The sequence below is a fragment of the Oreochromis aureus genome, linkage group 3 (genome assembly GCF_013358895.1).
Source record: "Oreochromis aureus strain Israel breed Guangdong linkage group 3, ZZ_aureus, whole genome shotgun sequence".
In the NCBI taxonomy this organism is placed as follows: Eukaryota; Metazoa; Chordata; class Actinopteri; order Cichliformes; family Cichlidae; genus Oreochromis; species Oreochromis aureus.
In genome coordinates this window covers 87,018,625-87,037,414 of record NC_052944.1, presented here as the reverse complement: position 1 = coordinate 87,037,414, position 18,790 = coordinate 87,018,625, and the positions used below count along the sequence as shown (strand labels likewise).

Genomic DNA, 18,790 nt, shown 5'->3' with positions numbered 1-18,790 from the left:
CATTTAGTTTCGGCTTCTCTGACCTTCACATACTGACCTGTTCACTATGATCATAACACCTCTATTCATATTATATTTTGTAGTGCTCATTATTCATTTTTCATTGTTTTTATCGCTTTAAAGAGAGTGCAATGTTTTACTACTTTAATGTAACACCATCCACTCATTTTGACGCTATGTGGCAACGAACAGATGAAGGTAGCTGATGTCCACAGCTGTGCAAACACATGAGTGAGAGTGAAAGAGACATAGGAGAGTTCACCTATAACATGAGGAGACATGTTACAGCAGCCAGAGAGCACAGAAATGGATGATTCTGTCTTCCAGCAAGAATCAGAGGACATGAGTGGACAGAACAACTTTTCCTAATCTATGAGTAATGATTTTAACATTTCTGTATTTGATTTGATTTGATTTAAAATTTTGGACGGGTTGGGTCGGGAGTTCTCTCACTCAATGCCTCTAGATCAAAAAGTATATAATTCCCATTTAACATGTATGTGTGGCAACGCAAGGGAGTTATGATGAGAGGGTAAAAAGGGAAAGCAATCATGATGCATGCACACTAGGGTGGTGGTGTGGTGACTGCAAGCTCAAAAGCTTTACTGTTTCAAGGAAAAACCTGAAAGCACCACCCAGCCACGCCCACTTTAGGCTTTCAGCTTCTGAATAAGGGAAACAAAAGTTTTGAATATATCCAAAACATGAAAAGAGTCATCCTCTTCACCCTCTGTAGTTACTGTAGAAACACACCGGTGATATGCAGCTTCAAAATGACCTCCTTCCAGTGCTGCGACACAAAAATAAGAATTTACAAATCATACAGAAACAAAATGTCCAAAACAAAAGAATGAACCGAATCTGCAGTTTAAAGCAAACAAACTATCTATTCAATCTATCAGTATTGTGGATTGTGCAATAAAATGAAAAACTCCATGCATTCAAAACACATTAACAAATTAACATTAACAACATAATTTTTCAAGGGAACTTAAAACCCGAGTAATAAACAAAGATTAATGCTAACTAGTGCCCAGCACAATATAGAGTTGGGCACTCCCTTAACCACAAGCAAAGCAGAACAAACGAAGTGAAAAAAGGGGAAGGGCAAAGCAGCAGCTCTTCTGTAACACAGCCCAGAGTAGCAGTAGTGGTCCAGCTGAAAAAAAATAAATTAAGTGTACACCAGGTATCTAGAATGTGCAAAAAATTGTGCAAAGCCCTGTTAAAACATTTACACTGACCATTTCCAGTCAGATGATGGGGGTGTGATTAGGCCTCACTGAAAGTAGAAACCTATATTTAATAGTCTTTTGTGCATTACTGCACGCTTTGGATAGAACTGTTCCCTCTTTGGAAGGCCATGACAGAAACTGTATCCCATTTACTAAACCCATAAATACTCATCAACCTATATTCTCTCAGACCAGGGCCAACAGTTTGTATTCTCTGTATTTAAAGGAGCCGTCAGATAATGGAATTTCTGGAAGAAAAAGACTTCAAAACATCATCCCTAAAACTACCCAACCTGACAGAAAGGATGAACCATTAAGATAAAGATTGTTTCATATGTTGTTCGGCTCAGAGATTATTAAGCCTCCGTCAGGGCCGGCGTACAATCGCAGATTATCTAATAGACTTTCGGACCGCAGCTGCAGAGGCAGGCTGGCCGGGTCAAGCCCTTCAGGGAGTTTACCTCTGTTCCCTGAATGAAGCTATGAAAGATCAAATGGCCTCACCTGACAAGCCAGCCACCTTTGAGGAGTTAGCCTCTCTCTCCCTTTGTATTGATAATTGTCTGAGGGAGAGAGAGGGAGAAACGAGTTATAGTTACCTATGTTCTCGTGTGATTCACAAGCCCTGTCTTCTTCTCTCGGTGTCATTAATTGTCAACCAGGTCACTCACTTATTTCAGGCTCTTGTTGATTCAGGCTGTGAAAATAACCCCTTGATTTGTATCTGGCTAGTGAGTTAAATATACCTCTCCTGCCGCTAGATTGCCCTTTTCTGGCCTGTGCTAACGGTAACCATAGACAGACACTGCTTTTCTTCATCATCTGTTCTTGGTTCAGGGTTCAGGGGTGGCTGCTATTTATCATGACCTCCATCCAAGAGGTTTTCAATAACAGTAAAGCCCTGTCACTTCCACCATTCCACGACTGCACCATAGAACTCCTTCTCGGTGCCAATCTACCCACCAGTCACCAGTACAATCTGTCAAAACTAGAATGAGTTGCCATGGAAAACTTCAATGGGTGCAGGCTTCGTTTTTGTAGGGGAAAAGGATGACTTGCTGTGCCCCTGACTTCCAGGGGCAAATGTGTACAATATGATCCAGAAACATAATGTGACATGTACAAACTTGTGTTACTTTTAAAGATTCGGAAGCACCTGCTTCAATTTACACACAAACCCTTTCATACATCTGGACCAACTGCCTGTTACGCCATGATCACGTTGCATGCTTACGTAGGAGTTTGAAACACGGCCCACGTCACCTCTACTTGCGCCCGCATATTGCATAAAAAATAAAATAAAATAATGGATCTAATATGAACGCAATATGATATTTAAAAAGAAAAAAAAACATCTTTATGGGAGGTGTATTCTGTGCTGCTGGGAGAATGTCTTGGACTGCCCCTCCCGGTGTGTATGTGTGTGTGTGTGTGTGTGTGTGTGTGAGCAGAGGGAGGGACAAAAAGGGGAGTCAAAATGTGCGAGTCACCGACGAGAAATGACAGATGAAAGCATGGAAATATAATAATAACGACTTCAGCCAAAAAGAGTGCCTGACGAACCCAGTTGTAAGTAAGCTGTTAAGACTCTACTGTACACTCTGTTCGCCGCCTCCAAATCAATAAACTTCTGATGCAGCAGCAATTCAAGGCAGCATTTCAGTCTCTCGCTAGCAAATTTGACCCAGACAGTAAAGCTAGTTAGGAGTCAGACACGGTACCCAATGTATTAGCCAGAGGTCTCTTTACTACGGTTCGGAGGGGCGGATCTGGCGAGGCAGCAAGACACTACAAACATGTGGAGGGATTGGCTGTGTTAGTTCAGAGAGAGTTATTTGGAAAGAGAACTATTTTCACTAGCAGCCCAAAACCAATGTGTCCACTTCTGGAAGAAAAAAGGTCTTTGTACATTAGTGCACTTTATAAGTTCCTAAATTTTTTTATTTATTTTTTTTTACTTATAGACCAAATCCCCTTTACAATTACACAGACTGATTATGAACAACCTCCAGGCCCCTTGTGTGAAGTATCAGGTAATAATGTCATGTTTAGTTTGTGTGTGTGTGTGTGTGTGTGTGTGTGTGTGTATGTATGTGTATATATCTGTATGTGAGGAAAGGGAGCCTTTTTAGATAAGTTATATGTAGCCTTTTTATGTTGTAATCATTTTTCTAGACAGCCTCCACCACTCTGGCATCTGTCCTCCAACCCACTATTTGCAACCATCACGATGCCCCGGCCAGCTACCGTCTCCTTTCGCCTCTCCAGTTCAACACACCAACCTACACAACTATGCAACCTCCCCAGCAAATGGAGTCTGCAGTCAATGCCTTCAATAATGAAGGTGTGCTTTGATTAAATATGTTTCACCATAAGTGCATTGTAATTGTAATAAAAACATCATCAAAACACTGATTTTATATTGTTAAATATTATCTTATTGTGATTATTTCTTTTAGATTCAAGAGAGTCTGTGAGGCAATTCCAGAGAGTCTATTAAAATGCAAGTTGTAAAATTCTGTCCTTTGTCAATTTACATAGGATTTATTTTATATCTGAAAGGGATAAACTTGTAAACAGTTTGAGATGATTGAACTATTTGAACTTGAAAGTAAAATGTGAAGCCATAACTCATGGATATATTTGTTTTTCTCATCATTAATTATCTGGTTTATCACAAGCCAGTATTCTCTGTTTTATTGTTCTTTTCAACAGATGCAGCCTTTCAAAAACTGGTAACCATTGTGACAGAGCTGACCAGAGAAGTCAGGGACCTTCCTGAGGAGTTAAGCCGTCCACCAATCCTGCAGCAATGAACCGCTTGATGCTGGGGTTTTCCCTCTGGATTAGCCTTTGCACAATACGTGAACAATGCAGAAGCATTCTTACCGGAAACAAATTTTAAAAAAAGAAAAAAAAGAGAACTTAAGACATTTTCCAGTTTGGTTAAACTGCTTAAAATGGCATGCTGGTGTATGTTCTGCTGCAATGTACAACAGCAGGCTGTCATGGGAAGATCCAACAAATAGGAATTGAAATACATGCGGCTATTCAAATTAGCCAAACCGTGGGATGTAAGGAGCTCTCTGATTGGTTGGACAGACACAGGCTGTCTGCTTGGACTTTTGTAGCTCATGGCTTCGCCCTGTTAAGAAGCGTGTGTGCTTGTACAAAGGCCGTTCAGCCTCGGGATTTACACTTATCTTCACAGATATGTGAAGAATGAAGGGACCCTGCAGCGAAACGGAGAGCCCAACCTCTGACTGAGTGCCTGTTTTCTCAGTCTGACCTGTTGAAGGTAACGTGCTAACATGGCTAATGCTAGCATCACCGCACGTAGCCCCGTTATTTTAAGGTCAATTTAGCTCATGAAAGTTTTACGTCGCAGCTGTACGACCTCGCTACGTGTTTTGTAAGCTGCTGTGCTCTTCACAAATAAAGCTGGAAGCAGCTCAGACTATTAGAACCGGCACTGAGCCCTGTTACATTTATACAGTGTTAGAGCAATGGCTGCAACCTACAGCCTTTAAACTAGCGATTAAAATGCTGACAGTAAACTCGTTAGTCCAGATGTTACCACATTACTTTGTGATACTTAGAGTTAAAACAACTGAGACAGGCTGATTAAAATAACAGCTGTCAGTTCTCTCATTCAATCTATCAAGACTGAAGATCACACTACTGATTTCAGTTCATTTGATATGTGCATGTGTAAAGGGTGTATTAAAAAATAATTTATATTTCACCAAAGATCCATCCTGCAGTGTTATTTTGGATTGTCAGTATTGGTTATGTATATGTGTTTATTTATATATATGTTTATTTTCTGTATTTGTATTTTGGGAGCGTTTATTTTGTTTGTGTGACCTTTGACTTCCCACGAAGTCACTTCCTGTAGCTGCGCGCTATTTTCCTCGGTCGCCTAGAGGCCCCGCTGAGGAGAGGTGAGCGTACGCTAGTGTTCTCAGCAACAGAGCGAATAAACACAGTTAAAGTAACTAAAAGTAATTCAAACACTGCTCGTTCCCTTTGTGCATTTTGTCTCACAGTTCTGTTAGATGTTTCAGTGTGAATTATTGTTTCTCTGTCGAGTACAGCACTTTATTGTAACATGCTAGTTAGCCATTCTCAGATGAGAGCATAGGAGCATGCAGGTGGCTTCTCATGTGGTCCGCTATCCTTCTCTCTCCCTTGAAGGTGTTCATGCAGAAGTCCAGTAAAGTGAAGTCGCTGTACTGTTTTATTTTTATTTTAAACAGGTATGTGAGCTCCCTCTTTTATTTTTGTGTCATGTGTACTGGTTATATTTTTTGTTTGTGATTCATGTTCACTGTTTCAACTTACTGTTAGATATATGTAACTAAAAAAATATGTAAAATTGCCATTGGTAAATGAAGTCTCCCTAAACTATAATTTTGTTGTTGAGGTAATTATCACTATATGGTCACGATGCAGTGCATTTTCATTTGTTATATATGATTATAAATGCATTTTAGCAGTATTATTTGTTAATTAGATTTTATTGTGATGTTGCACCTCAGTCGCCCAGAGGCCCTGCTGAGGAGAGGTGTTCATGCAGAAGTCCAGTAAAGTGAAGTTGCTGTACTGTTTTATTTTTATTTTAAACAGTTCTCGGAGAATAAATCCACCCAGCTGGCAAAGTGAGAGCTGACTCCTCTGGTCATTCGCACAACACAACGCAGAGAACTAGCGGCACTCAGAGTTTAAGGCCAGACTGGCTACACATGCACAGATTCATTCTCAACTGGACATAAATGATGATCAAAGGTTGTATATATGATGAATTCATCAAATCCCAGCCTCTAACACAGTGCGCTGAATCTTAGCTTTGAATGTCCAGTATATTAAGCATTCACTGAACCTACCTACCTACAGTATCTACACCTGTGTGGTAAAGACACAGATAATGAAGTTTAATTATTAATACAACATACATCATGAGAAACAAAGCTGAAAATGATTTAGTTTAGTACTTTTCTCTGTATGCTCTGTGATTATAAAGACCTTAAATTCTGTGATATATACTGTAAATGATTTTCACATTGGTCTTAAAGTACTTAAATCACTGCTGATAGTCTGGTTGTTTATATTTTCACGTTTTTGTGTCTGTAGGGCTGTTTGATGACGATTTGGACTCCTCTGGGAGATGAGGACACACCCACATCTGTTCCATACTGCAGCCATGAATAGTGTTACAGCTGTGAGTCAGCTTTGGGCCATCAGATGCACACACTGGAAAACCAGCACCTGGACTTCATGCAGGAGAGACAGCCTAATCCAGCAACTAATCCAGAAGTTAATCCCTGAGCAAACAGGAAAGGGAAATGGTGTTACGATGTACAAGGTGGACTCAAGCGCTGGACTCGAGGGATGATGCAAGAAAATTTATTAAAGAACAATGTCCAATGAGTGTATATACAAAGATGCGGGGCAGTGCTATTTACAAGGGGTGCGGGGCAGTGCTGCTAGGTACAAAAGGTGAGGGGGGCAGGGCTCCGGGGAGAATCCAGGGGAACACGCTCGTCTCTCTCCACACAATCCAAACACGAACCTACTCGCCCACTCGTCGTTCAGGGAACACCAGGGAAACAGTCCAGGGAGTCTGTACACAAAGAAACGCTTGTTAGATTCCAAACACACACTGCAGGGGAAAACACTTGCTTAGACGCTCGACTTTCACTGACGCGATTCTCACAACGATCCAGCGAAGAACAGCCGTTGCTTCCTGGCTTAAATATCATCCACACTGATGAGGCACAGGTGTTCCTTCCTCCGAGGGCGTGGGCCAAGGACGTGAACCCATAATGAGTTCAGCCCTGGCAAGAGAGAGAGAGAGAACTAGATAGAAAGAGGGAGAGACAGCTGATCAGCGAACCTCCAGGCCGTGACAAATGGATTTTGAAATCCAGTTTATTAAAGTGCAATTGGAAAAAGGTTTTTGAAATGCATTTTATTAAATTGGAATTCAAAAATGAATTTACAAATGCAGAATTTATTCTACAATTCATTATTTAAGCACAGAAATCTTTATTTCGATGCGCGTGGCTCTTGTGGTCCTCCATATGACTCAGCAGGTGGGGGTAAATGCAGTTTCTGAGTTTGACTTCGCCTAAGGAATGCAGAAATGGTTCCGCTAGGGCTGCACGATTAATCGTTAGAAAATCGCGATCTCGATTCATACTTATGTGCGATCTCATTTCTAAATGACAACGATTTAAAAAAAAAAAAACAAAAAAAAAAAACACGACGATTGTACCGCATTTTGATCCGGGACGTAATCTGCATTAAAACAAGCGCTCACTCTTCCTGTTCAACAAATGACAAGGGCGGAGCCTTATACCACGTGATACAGAAGCTTTGCCGTGATGCTCAAATTGGCAGGAAAAAACAACGGAGAACACGTCAGGGATGACGAGGAAGTGACAGGAGAAAATCCGTCCCGGTCAACCACCCAAACATCAATAACGGGGACCTTATACAGCGCTTCCCTATACACGTCGAACTCCCGCAGGCACAAAGAAATTACGGAGGCTGTTACTTATCACCTGACCAAAGATATGGCTCCCATCAACACTGTGCAAAACGAGGGATTTAGGAAAATGATCAACACCCTAGACTAGGGGTCGGCAACCTGCGGCTCCGGAGCCGCATGCGGATCTTTAGTCCTTCTACTGCTCCGCGTGGTTTGGAGAAATAAATAATTTTTTGTAAGTAATTAGCTGAAATCTATTTTATTTATGTTGGTTCTTTTTTAACTTGTAGTTCTAAATTGGAAGATTATCGTGATATTGAAATATAAATATAAAATTATTTCTATTAGTTTTTGATCGTTTTTGAGCGGCGCTGCAGTCCACGCCCCGCCACAGATATTAACCAGGTAAAATACATACTTAGGCAGAATTTTGCAAAGTTCAAAATGTGTTAATTACATAAATAATTACATAAATAAAATGTAATTTTCTCTGTAGCACTTCATGCATTTAAGCAACACACCTTAGTTGTTCACACAAAGCATAAACGTAAAAAAACCCCCAATATATACAGTGTTATGTTCATTTTAGATGTCAAAAAGTATTTGCGGCTCCCAGAGTTTTCTTTTGCGTGGAAATCGCGTCCAAATGGCTCTTTGGGTGTAAAAGGTTGCTGACCCCTGCCCTCGACAAACGCTACACAGTGCCCTCCTGCAACTACTTTTCTATTGTTGCACTACCTGCTTGATACACGCAGTATCAAGCAACGGTGGAGACGCAATTTCAAGCAGTACAACATTTTGCGGCAACGACAAAATGTGAGGCATTTATTGTTTTTCTGTTTATTTATTGTTTTTATGTTTAGTTTCAACTGTTACGAAGTTGATGTGCAGTTAATAAGCGCAATAAATATTTATATTGGAAAAGAAAATCGTGAGAGAATCGTGATCTCAATTCTAAGCAAAAAAATCGTGATTCTCATTTTATGCAAAATCGTGCAGCCCTAGGCTCCGCTATGCTCCGGATGGGGGGTGCAGGATGCCCGATATCCAACCCGATCCTGGAGTAAACTAAAAGCAATGAGTTGTAAATAAGTCATTTAACAAAAAACGTCTTCATAGGATAATATATTTTTCTTGATGCAAAAATGTGTATTGTTATTTTGTTAATTACATAATGCCCGATCCTTAATGTTATGGGATATAATGAACATGGTAAGCTGAAAGAAAATGTCTAACATATATGGTAATCCTGTTTTTAGATAATACACAATTGTCCTTTTTGCAGGTTTCAGTATCGATTGATTAATTTGCAGTGGTTTAGTATTGAATGAAATACCTATTAAGTCCTCTTTATTTTTGACCATGATGTAATTGTTATTCCAATATTAACCATGGGTGCAAATGTTGTGGAAAATAAACACTAGAATTCCAAGATCTTTTCATTATTAACTGAGGATACCAAAGTGATGTAAAATCAATGTCAAATTAGAAGATTGATCCGATATCCAACTCTAACATTGTTTCAATATTAATTGAGGATGCAAAAGTGATGTAAAATCAATGTCAGATTTCAGTGTTAATTGAATGGAATTGCCTGATATTGATTTAACATCATGTCAATGTCTTCTTGCTATCTATGTAAGTACAGGTCATTCCACATGAATTCATCCAGTACCTTGCACCTGACCAACAAACATCTGCCTGAAAAACTTCCAGCGGAAAGTTTAAAACAACATTTCTTACAAACTCAAATTGATCAAACTGTGGTTCAGGCAATAAAAAAGGAGGGCTTAAAGTCAAAGGTTAAGGTTAGGTTGTCAGACAGAATGTGATGTTGGTGTTGGTCTGATGGAAAAGTAGCTCCTGTTACAGTAACTCAGGGGTGGGCAACTCCAGGCATCAAGGGCTGATGTCCTGCAGATTTTAGATGTGTTGTTGATCCAATACTTCTGATTTAAACGGCTAAATTACCTCCTTAACATCTCTTGAAGTTCTCCAGGACCCTGGTAATGAACTATTCATATAAGTCAGGTGTGTAGATGCAGGTTGACATCTAAAACATGCAGGACACTGGTCCTTGAGACCTGGAGGTGCCCACCCCTGCAGTAACTGCTGGTTGTTCAATAAGAGGAGCAAAAAACTCACATTTACAATCCGTTTCATTTTTATAGGTCTGTAACAAAGTAAATCCACCTCATCACCACCTGTTTGTGTGACTGCATTACACTCCCAGTGCTGGGAAATCTGACAAATAACCAGAACAAAGTCTGAAATAAAAGCTGCCAAACAGCTGCACCACTAAGACACACTTTATTTTCTGAGCTTCAGAAAAGTTTTTCTGACCTGCAATAAACATCTGCGCTCTGCTTTCACACTCACGTTTTTGGAGATAAAATATCTTTTAGGAGCAGGCCTACGCCTCCAAACACTATCTACACAAACATATCTATATATGATCCCCCAGTTATACAAGCTGTTTGTTCTCATTTTCCTGCCCCACCCTTCTTCCCCTTTGAAATCCTTTCACTTCTCATAAGTACATGGGGATCTACCAGGCCCAGGCCCACTGCCAGTCCCCTCCAAGGCTTTTCCCAAATCGTAGCTCAGAGATTCTAAGAGATTCACCTTTGTCTACTAAAAATGCTGTCAAACCTAAAATGAGGATGTGGGCCCAGCTAAGTGAAATAAGTGGAAGTTTAATGAAGCTCCGCCTTCTCATGTCACTCACCTGAGAGAAATGAGGAAACAGGCTGTTCTTCTTTCTCAGTAAAGAGAGACGCACAGACGATCAGACTGAGTTCAGACCAATCTAGCAGCTTCCTCTGAGTGAGTCCAGCTACAGGAGAGAAAAGTGGAAAACTCCAACACTGCTGCTTCAAGCTGCTGACGCTCCACACACTGAATGTGAGTTTGAGCAAAAACACGACTCAAAGGAAGTTTCAGTGAAGGTAGTAGAGGAGGGAGGGGAGCCAGGACTGACTGTACTTCCTGTCTGCTGTTTTCAGCTTCACTCACAGACTCAATGGCTTCCAGATCAGAGGATCTCTGCTGTCCGGTCTGTCAGGAGGTCTTCAGAGATCCTGTTATTCTGTCATGTAGCCACAGCTTCTGTGAAGACTGTCTGAAGAGATGGTGGAGAAAGAGACCAACACACGAGTGTCCAGTTTGTAAGGAAATATCTTCAAAGAATGATCCACCTTTAAACCGAGCTTTAAAGAACCTGTGTGAGTCGTTCTTACAGGAGAGAGATCAGAGAGCTTCAGAGGCTCTCTGCAGTCTGCACTCTGAGAAACTCAAACTCTTCTGTGTGGACCATCAGCAGCCAGCGTGTGTCGTCTGCAGAGACTCACAAAATCACACCAATCACAGATTCAGACCCATCGATGAAGCTGCACGACAACACAAGAAGGAACTTCAGGAAACTCTGGAGCCCTTAAAGAAGAAGTTAAAGGTTTGTGAAGAAATTCAAGTGAAGTTTGATCAAACAGCAAAATACATTAAGGTCCAGGCCCGACACACAGAGAGGCAGATTAAGGAGCAGTTTAAGAAGCTTCAGCAGTTTCTAGCAGAGGAAGAGGAGGCCAGGCTGGCTGCACTGAGGGAGGAAGAGGAGCAGAAGAGTGGGATGATGAAGGAGAAGATGGAGGCTCTGAGCAGAGAGATAGCAGCTCTTTCAGACACAGTCAGAGCCACAGAGGAGGAGCTGAGAGCTGAAGACGTCTCATTCCTGCACAACTACAAGGCTGCAGTGGAAAGAGTCCAGCGCTGCCCCCTGCTGGATGATCCACAGCTGCCCTCAGGAGCTCTGATAGACCAGGCCAAACACCTGGGCAACCTGACCTTCAACATCTGGAACAACATGAAGGACATCGTCTCCTACACTCCTCTCATTCTGGACCCAAACACTGCTCATCCAGAACTCATCTTGTCTGAAGATCTGACCAGTGTGAGATATGGAGGAGAGAGGCAGCAGCTTCCTGATAATCCAGAGAGGTTTGATTATTACATTTCTGTCCTTGGCTCTGAGGGCTTTAATTCAGGGACTCACAGCTGGGATGTCGAGGTTGGAAATAATACAAGCCGGATGCTTGGTGTGGTAGAAGAGTCTATTCAGAGGAAGGGAAACACAGAGTTTGGATTTTGGGGTGTAATGTTCAGTTTAGGTAAATACTCAACACGATCACCATCAGCAGGATTTAATAATCTCTCAGTACAGAAGAAGTTCCAGAGGATCAGAGTGAATCTGGACTGGAACAGAGGAAAGCTGTCGTTTTCTGATCCTGATACTAACACACACATACACACCTTCACACACACTTTCTTTCACAGGATGTTTCCATTTATTCAAACTGGGGATGATGTCAAGGTTTTTCCGGTGACAATGACGGTGTCAGTGTCAGCGTTAGTTGAGCAGGTCAGTTCAGGATGGGTTTTTTTCTAATGTGCTTTCCTGTCAGTGCTGCATGTAACCAAAACCCCAAATATTTGGAAGATATTATTGTTTAGCTTTTTGTCCTTTTTTACATTGTGCTCTAAAGCTTCTGTGACTATAGCTTATTCAGTTCAAAATTTTAAGTTTATTTGTAATGCATGACAGCAGTAAGCTACAGCACAAATGGTGGTATAAAATCTCTTTTGCATTGTTTATTATTTTATATGGGTACATGCTGTATTAATTATTTTTCTGTTCTTTTTGAGTTCCCTGGCCTCCGCTCCAGTCTTTCTTGGTTTGAGTGAAAGAGGAGGTTAAGGGTGGAGCTGGTTTACAAGCAGAAGCCAATAAAATGGACTGAACCATCTACTGCGATCATGCAGGGGGGGAATGGCGTTCTTCTTAAATACACACACACACACACACACACACACACTTTCTGTGTGTTCCTGGCTTATTGGTCCCTAATAGCGCTGTCCACCTTTTCACATGGAAAATCATTTCACTGTTTCTCACTGAATGACTCCCCAAACTAGATTTTAAATTCTATCAAGTTTCTAATCATTACAAGTGATTCATGTTTCTATGTGATGTGTGTAAATGGAGATGATTTAGTTTGCTGGGATATGGACTGACATGTGTTGAATGGGAGGAGCAGTTTGTTGTTGTCTTCTTGTCTGTTTATGACAACAATAAATATATTGTTGAAACAATGATTCATGTTTAACTCCATATATGAAATGTTTCTGATATTTGAATTCTGTTTGATTAAAGACTTTCTTCATGACACAAATGAGATTTCAGTGTATCAATAGAACTAAATAAGATCAGAGTTGAAAGGCTGGAGTATTATGTACATGCTTCACTGTCAGTATCTTCCATTTGTGAACAAGGACATAAATATTTGCCAAAAACAAATGATTCTGCCTATTCCAAATATTCCTCCTGCTAATTGAATGAAGAAAAAATCAGTCAATTTCAAAGTTTCATTAAAACAAACAGTTCAAAGCAGGAAATGTGTTTGTTCACAGCACCAACAAAGCAAGTGTTTACAAATAAAGTTGCTCCACCATTTTCCTCCGTGCTGTCCAAACACTGTCAGAAGATTTAGACCCCACTGTATGCCGAAGAAAAATCATCCCTTTGTAAATTAGTGTGTGTGTGTGTGTATACGTGTGTGTGTGTATTGTGAGATTATTCTGTTATCATATGTTACCTTATATATGTAATCAAAGTAGTTGAATTATGATACTGCTGTAGATCATATTATACCCCTTAATATAGAGTGTGTGATCAGTATGTAGTTTTAGTTTGCATTATACTTCTGACTTAAAAAAGTGTGAAAATCATTAGATCTATTGGATTGACCTGTATTACTCGACACTGTTGAATGTGTTACATGGTTTCTTGACATTTCATACTGTTGAAACATGAAGAGAATGTTGGGTGCAGGAGACCTTGTGTCTAGAATAGAAGAGAAGACCACATTCCATACCCCCACCTTTACAGAGAGCAGAAAGACAGGGAGCCGAGGTCATAACTTAGGCACCGTGTGAGAGAAAGAATGTGAATGTTTAGGCTTTTACGACTAGGTGGGGGCCACTAGGGGCTATAAAAGGCTGAGTAACCCGTCACCATTTTGAGACTTGCGGTGACCCTCTGCAGGCAGGTCTTCCCATCATGATGGTTCTTATGCTCTTAAGTGTTGAATTATATGGAAATAAAATATTGTTGATTGAGCATTTATACACCGAGTATTGTCCTTCCTTCAGCCCAAAGATTAAAAGAATTGGGAGATTTTAACAACTTGGTGCCTGGTGACCCGGATCTTTGGCGTGCTGAGGAGGGGCAGATTTGGCCTGTGGTGAGATCGTGGGGCGAGGCGAACAGAGGGCCGGCCTAAACAGAAAGGTAAGCACAGCCTGTTGTATTATAAATACCAAATGTGCATATTGGGCTTTCCAAATTAATCTGTTCGCTGAGTTACACGTATTTTCACATTAAATTTGTCGGTGTCTGGTTTTTGGCGCAAGATACTAACAACAAAAGTTGAGGCTGAATTCCAGTGTGTTAAATGAACTGCTTCTAGCAAGATACTAATAACATACTACGTTGAGTCTAGTTGCAGCTGAACTGCTTCTAGCAAGATACTAATTACATACTACGTTGAGTCTAGTTGCAGCCCACTTTACCTTCCACATTTAACTTTGTCTAAGACTGGCTTCTGTAGCAATAATACATTAGAATCTTTGGAGATGCGGCCATAAGTCCAGTACATTGAATAGAGGTTTTGAAGTTGGTTTATGGTGTCGGTTATAAGCCCTCGTTGATGCGGTCATAAAATTAGTATAAAGGTTAAGCAGATACTGGCTTACGGTGTCGGTTAAGCGCCAGCAACGCGTCTGCGCTGCGTCCGTAGGTTTTGGTTTATGATGCGGCCGTGTTCTGGTGATGCGGTCGTAAGTACAGTAGTGAGGGTTGCTGGTTTCAGCACATTGAATAGAGGTTAGACGGTGGTTTATGGTGTCGGTTAAGCCTCGAGGGTTGCGACCCTAAAATTATAAGTAAAATATTTACTTCACCCCGATTAAAGGTAAAGTAGACGCTGGTTTATGGTGTCGGTTTTGAGCCTCGGGGACGAGCATCACTTCTGTTTATGATGCGATTTTGCCCGTGGTGGCGGCCATAAGCGCAGTGAAAGGGGTACCTGGTATATGGTGCGATTGTGCTTGAAGAGTTCTAACAGTTGAGTTCAGAGGTTTTGTGTAAATTTCCGCTGATGAAAAGCGCTCTCTGTGGGTCTCACTGCTGGTGAGGCGCGCTCTGGGCGTTAATGTGTGTGAAGCGCGCTCTGGGTGCTGTTCTGTGTGTGGCGCGCTCTGGGTGTGTTTCCGTGTGTGAAGCGTGAACACAGTGACAGTGACGGTTGATGTGTGAATAGGAGGACATCAGTGCGAAGAGAATGCTTTAAGATCAAGGTTGACGCCTAGTGTACCTGTGGAAATTAATTTTGCCCTGGGGTTGGCTCCCCACCGTCGTTGGACGCGGCGTACGGACCAGCGGCGTCTGGAGGTCCAGGCTTATCACCTGAGAGCTGAGGGCCCTCAAGCGATAACAGAGTAACACTGGAGCGGCCGTGTAATCACGGGTTCACATTTATTCTGGAATAGAACAAGAGAATGCTTTGACATCTAAGGTTGAGTTCTATATTAGTCGAAAAATAGAGGTTAGAGTCCTCGTTTCAGTGACGTTTCAGTGGTTAAATTGTTGTGTGCCTGTCCCTGATAGCGTGAAATTACGAATAAAGAGGGAATTTGGAGCCACATAGAGATAGACGGGCATAATTGGGTGTATTACTCTGTGGTGTAATAAAAATAATAAAAAAAAAGGAGAGAGAGAGAGTAAGAGGTGTGTAGTGGAGAATTATTGAGAAGCAGAGAGAGATGTGTTGGGAGACTGACGTGCAGTTTGCGCTGTCAAGGTGGGCGTGTTGCCTGCTTATCTGTTTAACAGTGATGAAAATGATATTAAATAAATTTCTTAGTGTGTTAATACAGGAAGCTACGGACCTGGACCAACTGCCCCCACAAGCACAGCGGCCGAAGCAAAATTATAGTAATGGGAACCACACCCAGCACGAATCAGCAGCTGTGAAACAGACAGCAGCGAGGAGAGAATTAGAGGAGAAATGAAGGTTTTAAGAGCACATGAAATTGGGTTGAATTTTGGGGCCAACGGACTTGTGGAGGTTGGGAAGGCGTCCGGAGCATCACAACAAGAGGTGAAACAAAAACACACACAAGCAGAGAAGTGTGAGAGAAAGGCTCCTTTTAAGGTAATGCCTTGTTTGAGAAAAAGTTAAAATTAACCTGCCTAAAAATGCACACACATGCAATGAAAAAACAGCTTACACTCATGAACATGTGAAGATTTTCCACCAAGGTTAAAGCAGCAAAAATGAACATACTTCTGTTGTTAAATGATGAAGTTTATCCATTACTAACAAATAAACCCTCTGGGTTGCAGGACAACAATTTAACTTCAAAGAAAAAGAAAATAAAGAGACTGGTATGACCAACCAGTGATGAAACAACAAATTTAGTGGTTAAGAGTCAAATTGTGAGATGTTTTCTGATGATTGAACAACACAAGTGAGTTACTGACGGAAAGAAAATTCTCTTTTGTGAGTTTAAACATGATCTTAAGAATTTGAACAGGTGCAGGTTGTCCTGTCAACTTGGTGGGTTATCAGTTGATTATATCGTGAAAAAAAAAAAAAAAAAAGGGGGAGAGAAGGCTGACACAGGGCCTGGCCCGGTGTTTCTCCCCTTTAGTTGTAACACAGCCAACACAACATCATTTTCCTGTTCGTACACTTCTGTTTGTTTTTGTTTTGTTTTGTTTTTGTTTTTTGTTTTTTCTCTTTATGTTTAATTACAGGCTGCTTTGCCGGCCCTGAAAGCCGAGGCTGACCTGGACTCCTGCTCTCCCCTCTACGTGACCCTGACCAAATGCTGCAACAGCTGGACCCACAACAACAACCTGAAAAGGTCAACAGTGCTGCAGGAATGCGATCTCATGCAGCAGAGACGGAGAGCACTAAACCTAAGGCCCGTTTCACTACACGGGGGAAAATTCCCAGACTGCGTCAGCTGACAGAGCTGTGACGAGACGCCCGCCAAGCCCGAATGAAAAGTAAGGCCGAGCAAAAGAATGCTGACCTTGATAACTCTGCATTAACACTGTGCAGGACAGTGATGGACCAACACGGCAGCAAAATGGGCGTGACAGAGACAGGAGGAGCAACTGAGGTCAAAAGGCACCTCAGAATGGACAAAAACACAGAAGAAGATGCAGGTTTCACCTACGGTGAGCATGGATATTGGAGAAAGGACTGCCCCGATTGGGGTCAGAACCAGGATGGACAGAACTTTGAGCAGCAGCAGCAGCAATGGTCGCAAACAGACTGAAAAGGAGGAGGGCAGGACCCCAGGGGACGCTTCAGGCCGTGGTTTACCCAAGACACCAGAACAGGAAAGTGATGAGCACAAACACACACATCTACATACACTGATGAAAAGAAACACACACATGAACAGATGTGCACTCGTTGATTGAGTGAAAAATGACACACACACATCAAAATGCTGATTCAATTCACTGAGAAGTGATCCACACACATACACATGCACATACACATGCTTGTGCAATAAAGAGTGATGCGCACACACACACACACACGCTGATGCAATGAAGAATGCTTTGCTAACAAATGCTTATGCTGATATGCAAAATGCTGCACACAAATATCCCAATACATAATTTTTATGAGGCCATTGATTACCATTGATTACTTAAAATGTGTTTTATGTCACCCAAAGGGCATTTATGTAGATTTAAGGAATAAGGTCTGAAACAGTTTGGTTATGAAAACAATGTCTGTGCGTGATGTCTGTTTATGGCTCAAGGCCTTGACTGAATTCTTTGCTGTGCTTCACACAGCCTGGTGAGGAACAGTGGCACAGAGTGAAAGTGATGAATTAATAGTGTAAGTTTTAGGTCAGAGTACCACATTTTCTGTGATTGAAATTTAATTCAAGGAGGAACAAAGGTGCTGTGGTACCTGAGGTTCTCATTCCTACACAATGTTGTCCCGGCAGGAAGCAAAACGTTCCTGTGAATTTCTGGTTGATTTTTTGGTTTTGCTTAGCGCTAGCTTGATTTTATCAGTGAGCTTTGGCTTGTGTTCTTTCTCGTAAGCGAGAGAGGGATAGTTTTATGCTTGGACATGTCTGCAACGGGCCCTAGTTTGTGTTATTTTAGTAGTATTTTGTTGGTTACGTTTGTGTTTGTTTTTGTTACAGTACACTGAGGAAAAACATCTGAGAGGTGTGATCCACCGATGGTGATATTTTGTGAGTTCATGATTTAACAATCAGCTCTTTAAACCAGGCCTGAAAGATTGAGATTTAAAGCGCTATAAAATATTATTACTGAAAAACAGTTGCAAAGTGTGCTTCTCCATGATTGTAATTGGCTTGGGAGAAATTCACTTATATGGGACACTGATCACGTGAGAAGTCCTGAGTCTAAAAGGATTGCAGCGAGTCAATCCAGTCCAAAAAACAAGGAATTGTTTTCCTTTAAAATGATGACGTCATCTTGCTGGTGATGGATGCTCGAATAGGTCGCGCGTGAGACTCCATTATCAGCAACATCTGGTATGAATGGGTGTGAATGAATGCATGTGACTGGACTGTGATGGACGGACTAAAAGTTTTGACTGACTTGATACTGAGACAATGTCTGCACCAACTTTAGGATTAGTAAATGCCAACAAACAATTCACCTAGCCGGCAAGAGGAGGGTGGATGCTTTGTTTTGTTTTGTTTTTGCAGGAGCAGGAGGATAAGAGAGACCGGAGGAGGAGACTGTAGCTTCACATGAGAGTGTGGAACTGCAGATTTAACCCTTTGGTTGCTAATTTTGAGTTCTGAGATATGATGTCACTAACATTCTCTTTTGATTTTCCAGCTCTGATGGATTGACACATGGGAATGTGTCAAAAAGGGGGAAGTTGAGAAGTTGAGTTTTAACATCAAACAATGGTTATATGAACATTTTTATGAC

The 18,790-nt window shown here is 41.4% G+C and overlaps 2 protein-coding genes and 1 long non-coding RNA gene across 3 annotated transcripts in view; all 3 read left to right on the top strand.

Moving 5' to 3' along the window:
- The first annotated feature begins 5,232 nt into the window (after positions 1-5,232).
- LOC120437783 lies at positions 5,233-9,636 on the top strand. The gene is made up of 4 exons (XR_005611403.1): positions 5,233-5,494; positions 5,865-6,023; positions 6,369-7,383; positions 8,734-9,636. It is a non-coding gene; the product is annotated as an uncharacterized LOC120437783 (long non-coding RNA).
- Positions 9,637-10,543: 907 nt separating this feature from the next.
- The window catches only part of LOC120437782 (nuclear factor 7, brain-like), a 64,105-nt gene continuing 55,858 nt past the window's right edge, over positions 10,544-18,790 (top strand). Inside the window, exon 1 of the mRNA XM_039608338.1 lies at positions 10,544-10,632. The gene's annotated coding sequence lies outside the window, so the exon portion shown is untranslated. The remainder of the gene's footprint in view (positions 10,633-18,790) is intronic.
- LOC120437781 (zinc-binding protein A33-like) lies at positions 10,667-12,957 on the top strand. The gene has a single exon (XM_039608336.1). It carries the CDS (start codon positions 10,751-10,753, stop codon positions 12,167-12,169), a length of 1,419 nt encoding a protein of 472 aa, XP_039464270.1. The 5' UTR covers positions 10,667-10,750; the 3' UTR covers positions 12,170-12,957.